The sequence below is a fragment of the Fusarium musae genome, chromosome 4, assembly GCF_019915245.1.
Source record: "Fusarium musae strain F31 chromosome 4, whole genome shotgun sequence".
In the NCBI taxonomy this organism is placed as follows: Eukaryota; Fungi; Ascomycota; class Sordariomycetes; order Hypocreales; family Nectriaceae; genus Fusarium; species Fusarium musae.
In genome coordinates, this window is record NC_058390.1 from 910,137 (window position 1) to 923,718 (window position 13,582).

Here is a 13,582-nt window from a genome sequence, read left to right on the forward strand (position 1 = left end):
TAGAGGAGGCTTCGCGATAAAGTACTCGGTTGGCGCAAGTGGATTTCGATCTCAGGAGTTGAATCAGGCTGATTTATTTGTAGTAACCAGAATTTGTTTTGGGCCTTGGCAGGGAATAAAGGCAGGGTGACGATGCCAGGGCCTATCGTCTGAGGGAACTAAGGTCAAGGGCCAATTTCGATACTGGCACGGTTAGCCAGACGAGAAATTTTCTCGTTGCTGGACAGAACAAAGACCCGGTTAATAGTGCACGGCCAAAACAAACATGAGTGAATAAGAAAAACAAGTAATGTTGGGTACAAAAGGAGGTCTTATTGTCGACAGCGACGATGTCAGGGTGAAGTTGGGTTTAAGAGGAGTTTGAGGAACTTAATATACTATAAGTGGGAACCGAAGGGCTAGGAAGAAAAAAATTGTCCCTGGTGGTATCCAGTGTCGGGTACCGAATCGCCGTGTGCTATCACAAGCAAAAAATAGGTCATCCAGGATGACTCGTTGGCTCTTACAGGCCAGACAAGACGGGGAGAGGCCGCCACTTTTCCTCTCTTGGGACACTTACTTCTGCAGAATGAGCTTGGTCTGGACCATCGGTGTCCGTGTCCGTGTTAGATATCAGGCTTGTCCTTGGTCAGGCCTAGTTTAGAACCCAGGAACTCCCTGTTGTGCCTATCCGGCTTTGAGAGCCGATTCGCCACTGTCAGGTAGTGTAGGGTAAGTTGTCAGGAACCTCGATCATCTCAGCTGATTGACCAGCAGAATGACTGATTCCCCAGAGCACCACTGCATTAATCCCAGCAAATAACTGCAAACGCTGTCCTTTGGCAGAGGAGCAAGTGCATCTGGATAATCAGATCACAGTTTGATCATCAGGATATTACTCACACTTATTCATGGTTACGGCATCTTGGTCCTCATTCGCTTAGACATCGAATCTTCTCCAGCCCGCAAAAGCTTGTTTACCGAAAGCGGACTAGTCTATGAGCCTTCTAACAGCCAGGTGTCGAGACCAATTCCGAACTTGACACTATTGGCGATCGCATTCACATCGATCTCAATCCGACGGAACAACATCTCCAGACACAGTACAAACACACGACGAATACTCCCACCCGACCATCATCCACTATGGCCGAACAAGCCCTTGATCAAATCCGAGACCTCGTCGATGGCCAAATTGTACACGATCCCGCCCGTCGATTTACCTGATCAACAGCTGACTGAAGCTCCACTGTAGGACTTTGAAGGACAGAAGCTGGCCGAGCTCCTTGCTACAGTTCTCCTTGTCATTTCTGGCGTACGTCTTCTTCCCCTCCAAGTCATTCCTGATAACTCGCAGGACTGTTTGGCTGATGATTATAACTAGCTGATCTCCTTCGTTGTCGGCTACATCCTCCAAGATATCAAGCTCGCGGTCTACCTAGGTCTAGGAGGCACGGCGTTAACCTTCCTTGTCGTGGTGCCGGCCTGGCCCTTTTACAACAAACATCCAGTCAAGTGGCTTCCAGCGGGTTACGCATACGATCTTGCAAGCAAAGGAAATCAATAGATTGTGTACGGTGTACTGGGCCTCGCTGTGTCATGACCTCTGCAGCCCCTCGAGGCTGATTATGACACCCAAATAATACTGTTTCCTTGCAGATGTCTTATTCTTTTCTTCATAATCCATCACATTCGGACATCGACCGCATTCTCTTTATCGGCCGTACTTCTGAAACTCCCAGTCCCTATTGTCCAATGGACAAACAGATCGGGCCTTGAGCCATCTCGAAATGCAGTGAAAGTGGAACGCATGCTGTCTCTGTTAGCCGAATGACATGAAAAGAAAGGGTGCGTAGCAGTCTTACGTTGCATATTCCCCAAGCCACGGTGCATTCTTCGCTTGTAGCGGATGCTTGGTTTGCCTGGCATTCGATGCCTGATGATTTGTGAGCACTTTGTGATATACATCCAATAAGAAGCCGAGTAAACGTACATAGATCCATGATATGGTTTCGGCAGATAGCACAGTTGTCAACAACGATGTCCCATGCCCAGAGAGCGACCGCATTCCACTGTTCGTCTTCGGTCAGCATGACTCTGGGAGGCTCACAACTGGCAAGTCTGTACCTTCTTGACCTCGAATTTCTTCTTTCCCTCGACGCTCTTGCTGCCGGAGGCCTCGCCCTTCTTAGCGACGGGCGCATCGCTCATCTCAACGTCGGCCATGTTTCGCACTCGGCTGGTCAACCCGGAAGACCACGCTAGGGTTGGTTTCGTTGACGGATATCGAGATGCACTGCTCTGCTAGAAGCAGTCAGAATTATCCATATGCCGTTAATCTTCAAGGATGGAAAATGGGACATGTCCCGCGCGGTTTCGGGTTGAAGGTAAGGAGACGTACGGATATTGGTTGCTCAATAGATCAATATCTCTAGAGTTGTGAATGCTTGTAATTGTCAGCAATATGAAGAGGATAAATAAAAACCTCGGGCACGATTTTCTCTTTTGAAAGAAAATGTACCTTGATGGTGCAGTCGCGAGCAAGGCGAGGGTACTCACAGTGAATTTGGTTCCTAGCAAGTGATGATGCGGCTCTGAACGTCTGCTCTAAAGGCTTCGGATGCTGCAGAGCTCCTCTAGGTAGGCGGGCAGGCAGCTGGAGGACGGGAGTTCAAGCCTTAGGTCACCTCACCTAATTCAGGCTGCGTCCGGCGGGAGAGTGGCGGGGCGGGGTCGATCACAGAGGTCCTATCGCTTATCAGTCGTGATGGGACTTCCATTCGCTAGAAACGAAACATATAAGCCTTACGCACATGATATACTTTTGTTTAAATGCTCTAGTTTTGTATTTTTTAGTTTGAGGTCTGAACTTATTTTGAAATATCTGACTTCATTAGAGTATATGAGTCAAATGAGTCAAGTAATAAGGTTCTCTTGCTCAAAAGCAAGGCTGTGAGATGCGACATCCGCTTCAGGCGCTGAAGCTAAACGCTGGCCTGACCCACTCTTTGTGCTGGCAACGCCCAGAATCTGCCCGCGTCATTGCTTGGCCCGGGCACACCCAAGGTATGCTTTGCGCTTAACTTAACGTGAGGGGACTGACCTGACTGACTCTTATATTAACCCAGGCGCTTCCGCCCTTCACTTCTTTGTTGTTCCCCCTCATTACTTGATCTTGAATCATCCACATCACACTTTCTCCTACAGTACAGCCATGGTCAGATTAGTCGACTCTCTCTTCACCAGAATAATAACTGCTTTATGCTCAATCGTAACACCTGCCTCGATTTTATATTCTCTTTCATACACCCCACCACCATCTTAATTTGGCCCGATCTTTCTTTTGGAGTCCTCTTTGGTCCTGTCGCAAAGCCAGATACCAACGAACGCCTCAATCAATCAATCAATCAGCTAGCCAGCTGCACGTCAAACAACTACGGGACATCGCATATTCGACTCGACTGTTGTCTAGTCTCAGCCTTAGCCTCAGCCGACTCTCATCCTGTGTCTTCCCTTGCGTTTGGTCGATTCAACCTGTCGCCACAGACGAAATGAGTGAGACCCCATCTCAGCCTACAACCACTCCCGCCCGCCGTCGTAACGGTCGTGGCAATGGCCGTCCTGCTGCTCAGAAGGCTTATGCCTCGGAGAATGACGTCGCCTCAATTGATCCTGCACGTCACGATCGCGCTCCACGAACTCCTCAGAAGGGAGCTGGTACCGATTCTCCTCATGCGCAGCTGAGCCATACCAATTCGAAACAGCGACCTAGGAATGCAAACAATAATAACAATAACAACAACAACAAACACCGCGGGAAGAATGGTCCTCACTCACCTGAGTCTGCTCGGCCTGGTCGTCGCACTCCACCACATCAATCTTCATCCATGAAGTCGGTCTCTGCCTTTGCCGGAGCCACTTTCCATGCATCTCCTGCGCCATCTGCCTTGCCTCTCCCTAGTTTTGTCTCTCGTTCGGTAACCGAGTCGCCTAGCGTCAGCAAGACATCTCGAGACATCCTACAGGAACCCTCGCCACCTACCGATACCGAAGCGCCCACTCCTTTGCGCCAGAGTGCATCAGGTGCCCAGGAATCTCCGCTTGATTTCATGTTTCGTGCCCACCGTCAAGAGAAGGAACGTCAACGCAGCGAGAGCACTAGCAGCTTCCGCCCTTCAGGCCTCGTCACTGAATCACCCTCTGCCCAGTCTCCCTTTGGGCATGGTAGCATCCCAAAACCTGCAACTCTCCCTCAGACAGCCCGCACCCAAACACGCTTCCAGTCTGGTGGTATCGACAGTGTTGAGCTGGACGGGACTCCAGGTCGTCCCATGGGCCCGGCGTTTTCGACACCTTATCAAGAGCGCATTAAGGCTGCTCGGTCTAACTCTGCTCGGTCTCCTACTGATCTATCCGCCACCCAGCCGAAACCCAACGCTGTACCTGAAGATCCTACTGAGGCCCTAAAGAAATTCCTATTTATCGGAAACGGAACAAATGCCTCTCAATCTGCCCCTACTGGATTTGCACCTGCACCTGCACCTGCGCCCGCACCCCCTGCTCAACACTACAACTATGCCAGGAGTGTTCCTAGTGTCCCAGCTCCTTGCGATGGCCGCTCAAACAACCTCCAAGCTATGGAAAACGATCTTCGGCGCATTCTCAAGCTGGACTTGAGCACTGGATCGCCAGGAGCGGACCAGCGTTTGTTCTCATAAGAATTGGTGTCATGGAGTCATCATTCGTTTGGCGTTTTACTGCAACTCTTCTGCATAGCTTTTTAACTGCCATCAATTCCCAGGCGGCATCAACGGAACGTGATATTTGGCGGGACGGTTTTCATTGTCTAGGGTTAAGGTATAGCGGCATTGTGTCTAAGTTTTGGCGTTATCAGAGAGAGGATTGAAGATATATTGAACGGACGAATGGTCTGACAACAGATGATGGGATCATAACTTGACTTATACAGTCGAATCAAACAGAGGCACCTCTGATCTAGAGACAGATTGATCTCCCCGTATCTATGGCGCCTGTATCAAAATGGAGCAGCCTTGATCGCGTGGGGTTTGGCGAAGGAGAAGAGAGAACCCCCCCTGTTTCTTTGGAACGTATATCGTACGCGAGATTAGACTTAAATACAAATTTGACCGTTGATTCAACTTTGTTGATTCAACGCATCAATTGATTCTTGACGTTGGAAGAGTGAATGACTTGGGCATATCCAGGGAATAAATGCAACACTCTCAAGGAACTGAAACAGATCGAAGTAGTGAGACCAAGCTCTCATATATAGATACTATTTCCAGTGTCTAGTTGTTCCTAGATCCATCGACTGGCACTTTTGCCTGGAACATATCCCCTAACTAGTAGCGCCAACACATTAATAGGACGAACTGAATGTCTTCAAAGTCTGGGGTGCGGCTTGCTTCGGGGTAGCGGTCATTCCAAAGATCCGCTCCTGCCCCGCCATTCATCCCACGCTTGCAGGTTTGCCCGCACTCATGGAGGAAGGTGCCAGGGTGGGTACATACTTGATTGACACTAATGGAACACCTCACTTAGGTTCCCTGCTCTCGTGACGAGAAACTCATCAACCTTTGATTTCATAGCTCGATTCTCTGCAACTGAGGATAGATTCATCAGTTTCGTTTCTTCTTGTTCGTGGGTGATTGTGTTCGCGGCATTTCCTCTGTGTGCAGCATCAATTCAACTTGTACTATCAAGGTAAGTGAGCCAACAAGCCAACAAAAGATCGTCCAAAGCATGCAACTTATCTGGGTCATGACTCCATCCCCAAGCCCCTCATTAGCTGTCCTCCTCATAATTACGCTTCCCCATGATACTCAAACCTCACTCTTGTGTGAATACTTCCAGTCTCTGCTGAAATGTCCTTCTGAGTTCTCAGATTGTTCTCATCATATCTCACCAGCCACCCCTCAAGAATCAAGATATCTCTTGCCACTGACACTGTACTGACTCTTATCTGTGAAGACCTTGAGACCTGAGCTCCCAGTTCGCTCTATTGCTTATCTCCAAGCCTTGAGTGTATTTCTCTCCATTCGGGGTGTCTTGTTGCCTGCGTCTGATTGTCAATGCTTTTTCAGACTGCGACTTCACTCCTCCGTTCAGCTCCACGACGATTAGCCGCAGCTTCACGCCTATCCTCTCGCCGTTGGGCCTCATCTGAAAATATGACCAAGCTCGACACTACCTCCAGGCTCAATCGCCTCAGAGGCTTAATGAAGGAGCGCAATGTTCAGATTTACAGTGAGATTTCATGATCTGCACCTGCCGTTCACTGCTGCAGTGCTAACAATGGCTTCTAGTTGTCCCCTCTGAGGATAGCCACTCGTCTGAATATATCGCAGATTGTGATGCCAGACGTGCTTATATCTCTGGGTTCACTGGTTCTGCTGGATGTGCTGTTGTTACACTCGAGTCTGCTGCTCTTGCTACTGACGGTCGTTACTTCAACCAGGCCACATCTCAACTTGATAGCAACTGGACACTTCTGAAACAAGGCCTCCAAGACGTTCCTACGTGGCAAGACTGGTCTGCAGAGCAGTCTTCTGGTGGAAAGAATGTTGGCGTTGACCCAACACTCATCTCCGGCTCAACTGCTAAGAACCTTGCTGAGAAAATCCGAAAGAATGGCGGAGCTGAGCTTGTGCCTGTTGATGGAAACCTTGTCGATCTGGTATGGGGAGATGAGCGTCCTTCTCGTCCCTCGGAACAAGTAATCATTCAGCCTGACGAGCTTGCTGGAGAGTCTGTCCTGAACAAGCTCACCAAGGTCCGCCAGGAGCTGGAAAAGAAGCACTCCCCTGGATTTCTAGTGTCCATGCTGGATGAGATCGCCTGGCTATTCAATTTGCGCGGTAACGATATCCCTTACAACCCCGTCTTCTTCGCGTATGCTACTGTCACCCCTGATGCTGCTAAGCTGTACATCGACGAAGCCAAGCTGGACGACAAGTGCCGCTCGCACCTTACCTCGAACAAAGTCGACATCAAGCCATACGAAACTATCTTCGACGACGCCCAGGCACTGCACGCCGCTCATGCTGCAAAGAGCAAATCTGGCGACAAGGTTCCTACTGGCAACTTCCTCATTTCCAACAAAGGCTCATGGGCACTTAAGCGTGCTCTGGGAGGAGACTCTTCGGTCGATGAAATCAGGAGTCTAATTGGCGATGCCAAGGCCATTAAGACTGAGGCTGAATTGAAGGGTATGAGGGATTGTCATGTGAGAGATGGCGCTGCACTCATCCAGTACTTTGCCTGGCTTGAGGACCAGCTTGTGAACAAGAAGGCCACGCTTGATGAAGTGCAAGCGGCCGACAAACTTGAAGAGCTTCGAAAAGTAAAGAAGGACTTTGTTGGACTCTCATTCCCCACCATCTCCTCTACCGGCGCAAAGTAAGTTCGATTCACAGCGACACGAGAGATATTCATGATACTTGACCATTAAGCGTTGTAAGCTGTCACTAACCATTGGGTACAGCGCTGCAATCATTCACTACGGCCCTGAGCGTGGCAACTGTGCCACCATCGACCCTGAAGCTATCTACCTTTGCGATTCAGGAGCACAATACCGCGATGGTACCACGGACACCACTCGTACCTTGCACTTTGGAAAGCCTACAGAAGCAGAGAGGGAGGCGTACACTTTAGTTTTGAAAGGCCACATCTCTTTGGATCAAGCCATTTTCCCCAAGGGAACCACAGGCTTCGCACTCGATAGTCTGGCAAGACAACATCTTTGGGTATGTTATTAGTGGCAACCCGTGAAGTGTGAACTCTAACAAGACTATAGAAAAATGGGTTGGACTACAGACATGGTACCGGTCACGGAGTTGGTTCATTCCTGAATGTCCATGAAGGACCCATTGGTATCGGCACACGTGTCCAGTATGCTGAAGTAGCACTGGCTCCAGGAAACGTGCTTTCAAACGAGCCCGGATATTACGAAGATGGCAAGTACGGCATCCGAATAGAAAACATGGTCCTCGTCAAGGAAGTTAAAACCAAGCACTCCTTTGGTGACAAGCCGTTCTTGGGCTTCGAGTACGTGACGCTTGTGCCGTACTGCCGAAACCTGATCGACACAACGCTACTCACGTCTGAAGAGAAGGAGTGGCTCAACACTTACAACGCAAAGGTTCTGGAGAAGACGCAAGAATATTTCGAGGGAGACGACGTGACATTGGCCTGGCTCAAGAGGGAGACCCAGCACGTTGAGTGAAGTAACGGAAAGGGCCTGAGCAATACTATAGACGTACGAAGGTAGCTAGGATGAATGTTACAAGAAACGACGCAGTGAATAGTGGCCTTTCCTTGCTCTTGTTCCATACCGAGCTATTCTTCAAGAGCTTCTCGATGCCAAGAGTCCGAGGAATATCCAAACCCCAGCGAGATGCAACCTTTATATGTGAGACGGCGTCGGGAGAGCCTATTGGTAGAAGGTGACTTACATGGATAGAAAAGGCAATTAATCCAGTGAGAAGTGCAAGGGTGCGGGAAAAGAGTGCTACTACAACGCCGATTCCAAATCCTTGAGACAGACAGTGAGCTTAGATTTATATGACACTAGGTAAGGATGACCAACCAGCAACACTTCCACTAGAAAGCTGACGAACCGTATCAGGCGAAACATCGAGAGGACGTCGGCGTGAAGGAGGTCCTGTAGCAAGTGTCGGGGCATCACAACGAATGACGGGTCGAGTTGCAATGAAAGCTCCTACGCAAGTCGCGGGGGCAATGCCTCGGCTCATGGCCCGGAAGGCTACTCGAGAGTTGAAGGCTCGATACATGTTCATAGAAATAGCTCGTTTTGAGAATGATAGAGCCAATTGGTGATATGTAATTGGGAAAGGAAAGTTTTGAGTGTAGGTCGAGAGCTAGAGGGAGCTCGAGTCTGAATTGCTTATTACGTCAGTGACAGTCTAACAGTCATGAGCTCTCAGCCAATGACTGCTCAGCGTGGGGAGAACAAAGAATATCCAGCTCCCTTGAACATGACACAAAGAGTTGGTGGTACCTCGGTAACAAATTCGAACATGACAATTGATTGACCGCAAATATTACATTTACAGAAGAGGGCTCTTTCTGCCAGGTTCGGGTATTGAAGCCGACAAAACCCTCAAAGTAGTAGGTAGCAAGAAAGCAAAGTAAATCAGCCAACACACAAGGCCAGCAGGTATATCTCGAAGCGCCCCGACGCCATCCATAGTCCCAAAACCAAACGTGAGTAACCATACAGATCCTTGACTCTTTTTTGATTTGTTTTTCACATGTTGTTTCCGCAAAACCCTTCTCTAACCCAGTCCACCCCAGATACCGCGTATCCTCCTTGCTAGTTGAATATCCTTTTGCATGATTGTGACACGCTTGGCGTGAATTGCGCATAGATTGGTATCTTCGAACAGATGCACCATATAAGCTTCAGCAGCTTCTTGCAGTGCCATGATGGCTTGACTCTGCCAGCGCAAACCTTCGTCTCGTGGGCGCATCGTCAAAGCGATTTCTCGAACCTGTTGACCTAGTGTTAATTTCCAATTGAGCGAAATTTGAGGCGTCGAGTAACTGACAAGGCGCGCAAATGGGAGCTTTCGGAGGAGCAGTTTCGTGCCACTTTGGTAATGTCGAATTTCGCGAAGAGCGACTGTGCCAGGACGATATCGACGTTTTGCGCGAACGGGAACAGGATCGCCAGCTAGTGACATTGTAAGTAAAAAAAGAGCTACTAGGACAAGTCTGGGTCTCTGGGAATTCGTACCTTGAACGTCACTCGGCCGCGACTTGCCCGCGCCAGAAGCGTTAGATTTCCTGGGAGGCATTGAAAGGAGCGTGAAGAAAGAACAAAGAGCTTTACAGCAAAGACAGTAACATGCGGAAAACGAGTGAAGCAAATGCCTTGCACAAAACGCTCGAGTTCGATCAATGCAATTCTCGTTGAAAGGAGGTTGTAGGAGAAAAGCGAAATTGAGTGTTGGTTGTGGAATCGCAAGGTGGGAAGAACCACCGCGATTATGGGGAGCGTGCCCGTGTGAGCGAGCGCGCCTTCCCAGCCCCGCGATTTTATTTAATTGATTTCCAGCCACTTTGTCGCGAACCTGATTGATGCACGGCCACACATCCGCACCGCCACATTCTACCTACCTTACCTTTAAGGTACCTTACCTTACAGAAGCATGAGCTGGCCAGGCGAGGTACGTACCAGTATTCTCGGATGGAATGGTGGGGGTCCTGGACACACCTCAGTTACCGGTACCCGTCAGTCTCTCAACGTGGCTCGTCCTATTCCGTCATCTTTCAATTCAATAACAAAACTTTCCATGCTTAGACTTTCACAGCATCTGACGCCTTGCTCTTTATCAAAGCCCTTGGTACTAACCGATACTAAGCTCAATCTCTACTCCTTCCGTCCTATGAAATAGATCCATTACTCGTCTAGACTACCTTGTTCATATATAGGTAGCCAAACTCCGATCATCGCTCGCTTGGCTGTTTCGCTCAGCTACAGCATCACCGAAGGAAGATATTCCAATCAGCTTATCATGGATCAGGTCATGGATGGAGGCCGGCTACCTCTTGAACAATGGTTCTGGGAGATGCCAACATGCACTCGTTGGTGGACAACCGCTACCATTCTGACTAGTGCCCTGGTACAATGCCAGATGGTCACTCCTTTTCAACTATTCTACAGCTTTCGCGCGGTATTCGTGAAATCACAGGTTCGTATTCTTCCTAGCAATTCGTTTGTATGACAGACATTTGAGATGCGAACGCTTATGCTGACATTGCATCTCCTACAGTACTGGCGACTCTTGACGACGTTTCTCTACTTTGGCCCCTTCTCGCTCGATCTACTGTTCCACGTCTACTTCCTTCAACGTTATGCGCGCCTTCTAGAAGAGTCATCCGGTCGATCGCCTGCTCATTTCTCGTGGCTCCTACTTTATTCAATGGCCTCCTTGATCGCTCTCTCGCCCCTTGTTTCCATGCCATTCCTCGGCCATCCGCTCTCCTCAACGCTGGTCTACATATGGTCCCGACGTAACCCAGAGACTAGACTGAGCTTCCTCGGCTTACTTGTGTTCACCGCGCCTTATTTGCCCTGGGTTTTGATGGGTTTCAGCCTTGTACTGCACGGCACTATTCCTAAGGATGAGATCATGGGTGTCGTTATTGGACATGTTTGGTATTTCTTTTCTGACGTTTACCCGCCCCTGCACAACGGCTCGCGCCCCCTTGACCCTCCTAACTGGTGGAGGCGTCTGTTTGAGGCCCGACCTCGAGTTGATGCGGATGATAGTACAAACGACATCATGGTTGCTGGGGCTCGAGAAGCTGCGCCCCGAGAGCTTTAAAGGGTCAAGGGAAGAGAAGAGATTAGTCTCAGCAAGAAACAATAGAGCCATTATGCTCAATATTTGCTATGGATTGGCGTTCAGGATTGGTATGTTTTGGAAGCATGGTACCGGACAGATGTATTGCCGATAGCGTTGATTTACTACGGCGTTGTCAGATTGGAATGAACAATAGCCTTTGAGCGTCTGGTAAAACTGGTGGTCGGTCATTTGTGGTTTACATGAGTAGGTAGGCATCATGATGCTGTCTCATGATATGAGAGTAAATTTGTATCAGTGCAAGAAAGCGCTAGTACCGTTCGCCCACTGTAGTTCGAGTGGGCACCAAGTAAGACCCAAGTCCAACATAGCCTCTGGATTGTATACGAGCTGGTCCATTGAGGGCCTGGCCTTTGAAGGCGTGTGTGCTTGTGATGTCAACGCTGCAGGGGACCTTTACCTTTTGCGTTTTGGTGTAGCGCTGATGCGCTGACGTCGCTAGCCTTCGCCGGACATTCCATGGTAGACCCCGCCGCCATGGAACCTTTGGGACACTGTAAAATATAGGTACATAAACAGCTTGGGACCCCGGCAATCTCAAAGCTTCAAAAAGAGCTTCCACCCGCTGACACCTTTGGTCTTGCAATACCATTTTACTATACTTTTGTCTTTACCGAAGAACCTCTATATTCGTCGAACAACTCAACAACCATGCGAGCTTACTTCTATGATGGCCTTCCCGTGCGTATAACCTCTCTTTGCAGAAAGGTCCAACTAACAAAAGATTACAGGGCGACCAGCGCCTCCCTCATAACTCGGGCATGCCCGTCAGTGTTGACGACCTCATGAACATCGGCGTCTACTACTACCATCTCCCTGAGCTCGAGTCCGTCGACAACCTTGCCAAGGAGCGTGGCTACAAGAACCGCGATGAGATCACTGTCTCTCCCCAAGCCATGGGCGACATCTACGAAACCAAGGTCAAGTCCTTCTTCGCCGAGCACCTGCACGAGGACGAGGAGATTCGATACATCCGTGGTGGTCGTGGATACTTTGACGTCCGAAGCAAGGATGACGACTGGGTGCGCGTGTTGCTCGAGAAGGATGACCTTCTTATCCTACCTCCTGGCATTTACCACCGCTTCACTACTGATGAGAGCAACGTAAGTCAATGAACGTACTCTACTGTAAACTAGAAAGGCTGACGATTGCAGTATGTTCATGCCATGAGACTGTTCAAGGAGGACCCCAAGTGGACGCCTCTGAACCGAGGCCCCGATGTCGACAAGAACGAGCACCGACAGGAATACGTGAAGCAGTTCCTGGGCGAGCCCAACCAGTAAGAGGCCCACGTGGGAGTTAAGACAGTATTTGATAGTAGTGGAGGGTGCTAAGTACCAGGAGAACGACCGAATTACCAGTCCAACTGAAGAACCGTCAAACATGAACATCGCCGCTTGAAGCCGTGACGGAAGAGTATAGGGTTGACGTGATCGGGGAGCTGTTTTACGTCATTTTGCATGGCCTGTCTATTGCAGACCACAAACCACAAACATACGACTTGTGAGCGGTTTTGCGAGATGTGAACTGAAAACAACTCAGTCGCAAATTGGTGGGGGTCTAAATAAGCAAGTCGATTGTCAATCGTTTACATCCATATGATATTTACGATCTATTTCTGAGGGGATGAGTTAGCGGGAGTTTGGAGAAGTCCGGTTCCATATAGCATAAAATATAACATTTATTCATCTTTGTTCCAAACTGAAGCTTTCATTGAAGTGCCCGTAAGATTCTACGGCACTTGCATTGCGTATCTATTCTACGCGAGGGCCGCAAGCTTTTTTACGATTGAGCGCATCATACGGTCAGCAAAGAATACCGCTCATAGCATTGGCTCCAGCGTATTTCATGGATCGTTGCGGGGCGTGTAAGTGGGAGTTATCCTGTCAGAGCATGCATGCGGCAAAGGCGTAGTTTCTTAAGATCTAAGTTAGTTAGTTGTTCCTCGACGAATCAAACCTTGCACTGTCTTGGAATCAAGCCTGAGGGCATCTAGAACACTCTCAAGTTACCTTGAGCGACCAACCTGGACTAGGCAAGCTTTGGTGCGAAAGCATGAACTGGATATCCAAGCATAACATGCATGGATTCATTCTCGAAGAGCATAATTTACAATCAAGACAAGGGTTTGATACTTCTCGTCATGCTTTGATTCTCAGCCAGATTAGGTTCCAGGCGACAGTTCAGTCAAC

At 49.2% G+C, this 13,582-nt stretch overlaps 7 protein-coding genes across 7 annotated transcripts; 5 read left to right on the plus strand and 2 right to left on the minus strand.

Moving 5' to 3' along the window:
- Positions 1-1,125: 1,125 nt before the first annotated feature.
- Positions 1,126-1,363, plus strand: J7337_005230 (uncharacterized protein; the record flags this gene model as incomplete). The annotated part of the gene is made up of 2 exons (XM_044822912.1): positions 1,126-1,176; positions 1,235-1,363. The coding sequence occupies 2 exons, from the start codon at positions 1,126-1,128 to the stop codon at positions 1,361-1,363; spliced, it is 180 nt and encodes a 59-aa protein (XP_044681403.1).
- Positions 1,364-1,693: 330 nt separating this feature from the next.
- On the minus strand, positions 1,694-2,205 carry RBX1 (RING-box protein 1; the record flags this gene model as incomplete). Its single annotated transcript, XM_044822913.1, has 4 exons — positions 1,694-1,798; positions 1,845-1,915; positions 1,973-2,051; positions 2,107-2,205. The coding sequence occupies 4 exons, from the start codon at positions 2,203-2,205 to the stop codon at positions 1,694-1,696; spliced, it is 354 nt and encodes a 117-aa protein (XP_044681404.1).
- Positions 2,206-3,530: 1,325 nt separating this feature from the next.
- Positions 3,531-4,697, plus strand: J7337_005232 (uncharacterized protein; the record flags this gene model as incomplete). Its single annotated transcript, XM_044822914.1, has 1 exon — positions 3,531-4,697. The coding sequence occupies one exon, from the start codon at positions 3,531-3,533 to the stop codon at positions 4,695-4,697; it is 1,167 nt and encodes a 388-aa protein (XP_044681405.1).
- A 1,473-nt stretch (positions 4,698-6,170) lies between these two features.
- On the plus strand, positions 6,171-8,224 carry J7337_005233 (uncharacterized protein; the record flags this gene model as incomplete). Its single annotated transcript, XM_044822915.1, has 4 exons — positions 6,171-6,246; positions 6,306-7,398; positions 7,484-7,745; positions 7,796-8,224. 4 exons carry the CDS (start codon positions 6,171-6,173, stop codon positions 8,222-8,224), a joined length of 1,860 nt encoding a protein of 619 aa, XP_044681406.1.
- A 1,072-nt stretch (positions 8,225-9,296) lies between these two features.
- HH3V (histone H3-like centromeric protein hH3v) lies at positions 9,297-9,818 on the minus strand (the record flags this gene model as incomplete). Its single annotated transcript, XM_044822916.1, has 3 exons — positions 9,297-9,512; positions 9,570-9,694; positions 9,758-9,818. The coding sequence occupies 3 exons, from the start codon at positions 9,816-9,818 to the stop codon at positions 9,297-9,299; spliced, it is 402 nt and encodes a 133-aa protein (XP_044681407.1).
- A 720-nt stretch (positions 9,819-10,538) lies between these two features.
- Positions 10,539-11,351, plus strand: J7337_005235 (uncharacterized protein; the record flags this gene model as incomplete). Its single annotated transcript, XM_044822917.1, has 2 exons — positions 10,539-10,646; positions 10,797-11,351. The coding sequence occupies 2 exons, from the start codon at positions 10,539-10,541 to the stop codon at positions 11,349-11,351; spliced, it is 663 nt and encodes a 220-aa protein (XP_044681408.1).
- Positions 11,352-12,041: 690 nt separating this feature from the next.
- Positions 12,042-12,673, plus strand: ADI1 (1,2-dihydroxy-3-keto-5-methylthiopentene dioxygenase; the record flags this gene model as incomplete). The annotated part of the gene is made up of 3 exons (XM_044822918.1): positions 12,042-12,071; positions 12,122-12,493; positions 12,545-12,673. The coding sequence occupies 3 exons, from the start codon at positions 12,042-12,044 to the stop codon at positions 12,671-12,673; spliced, it is 531 nt and encodes a 176-aa protein (XP_044681409.1).
- Between the last annotated feature and the right edge of the window lie 909 nt (positions 12,674-13,582).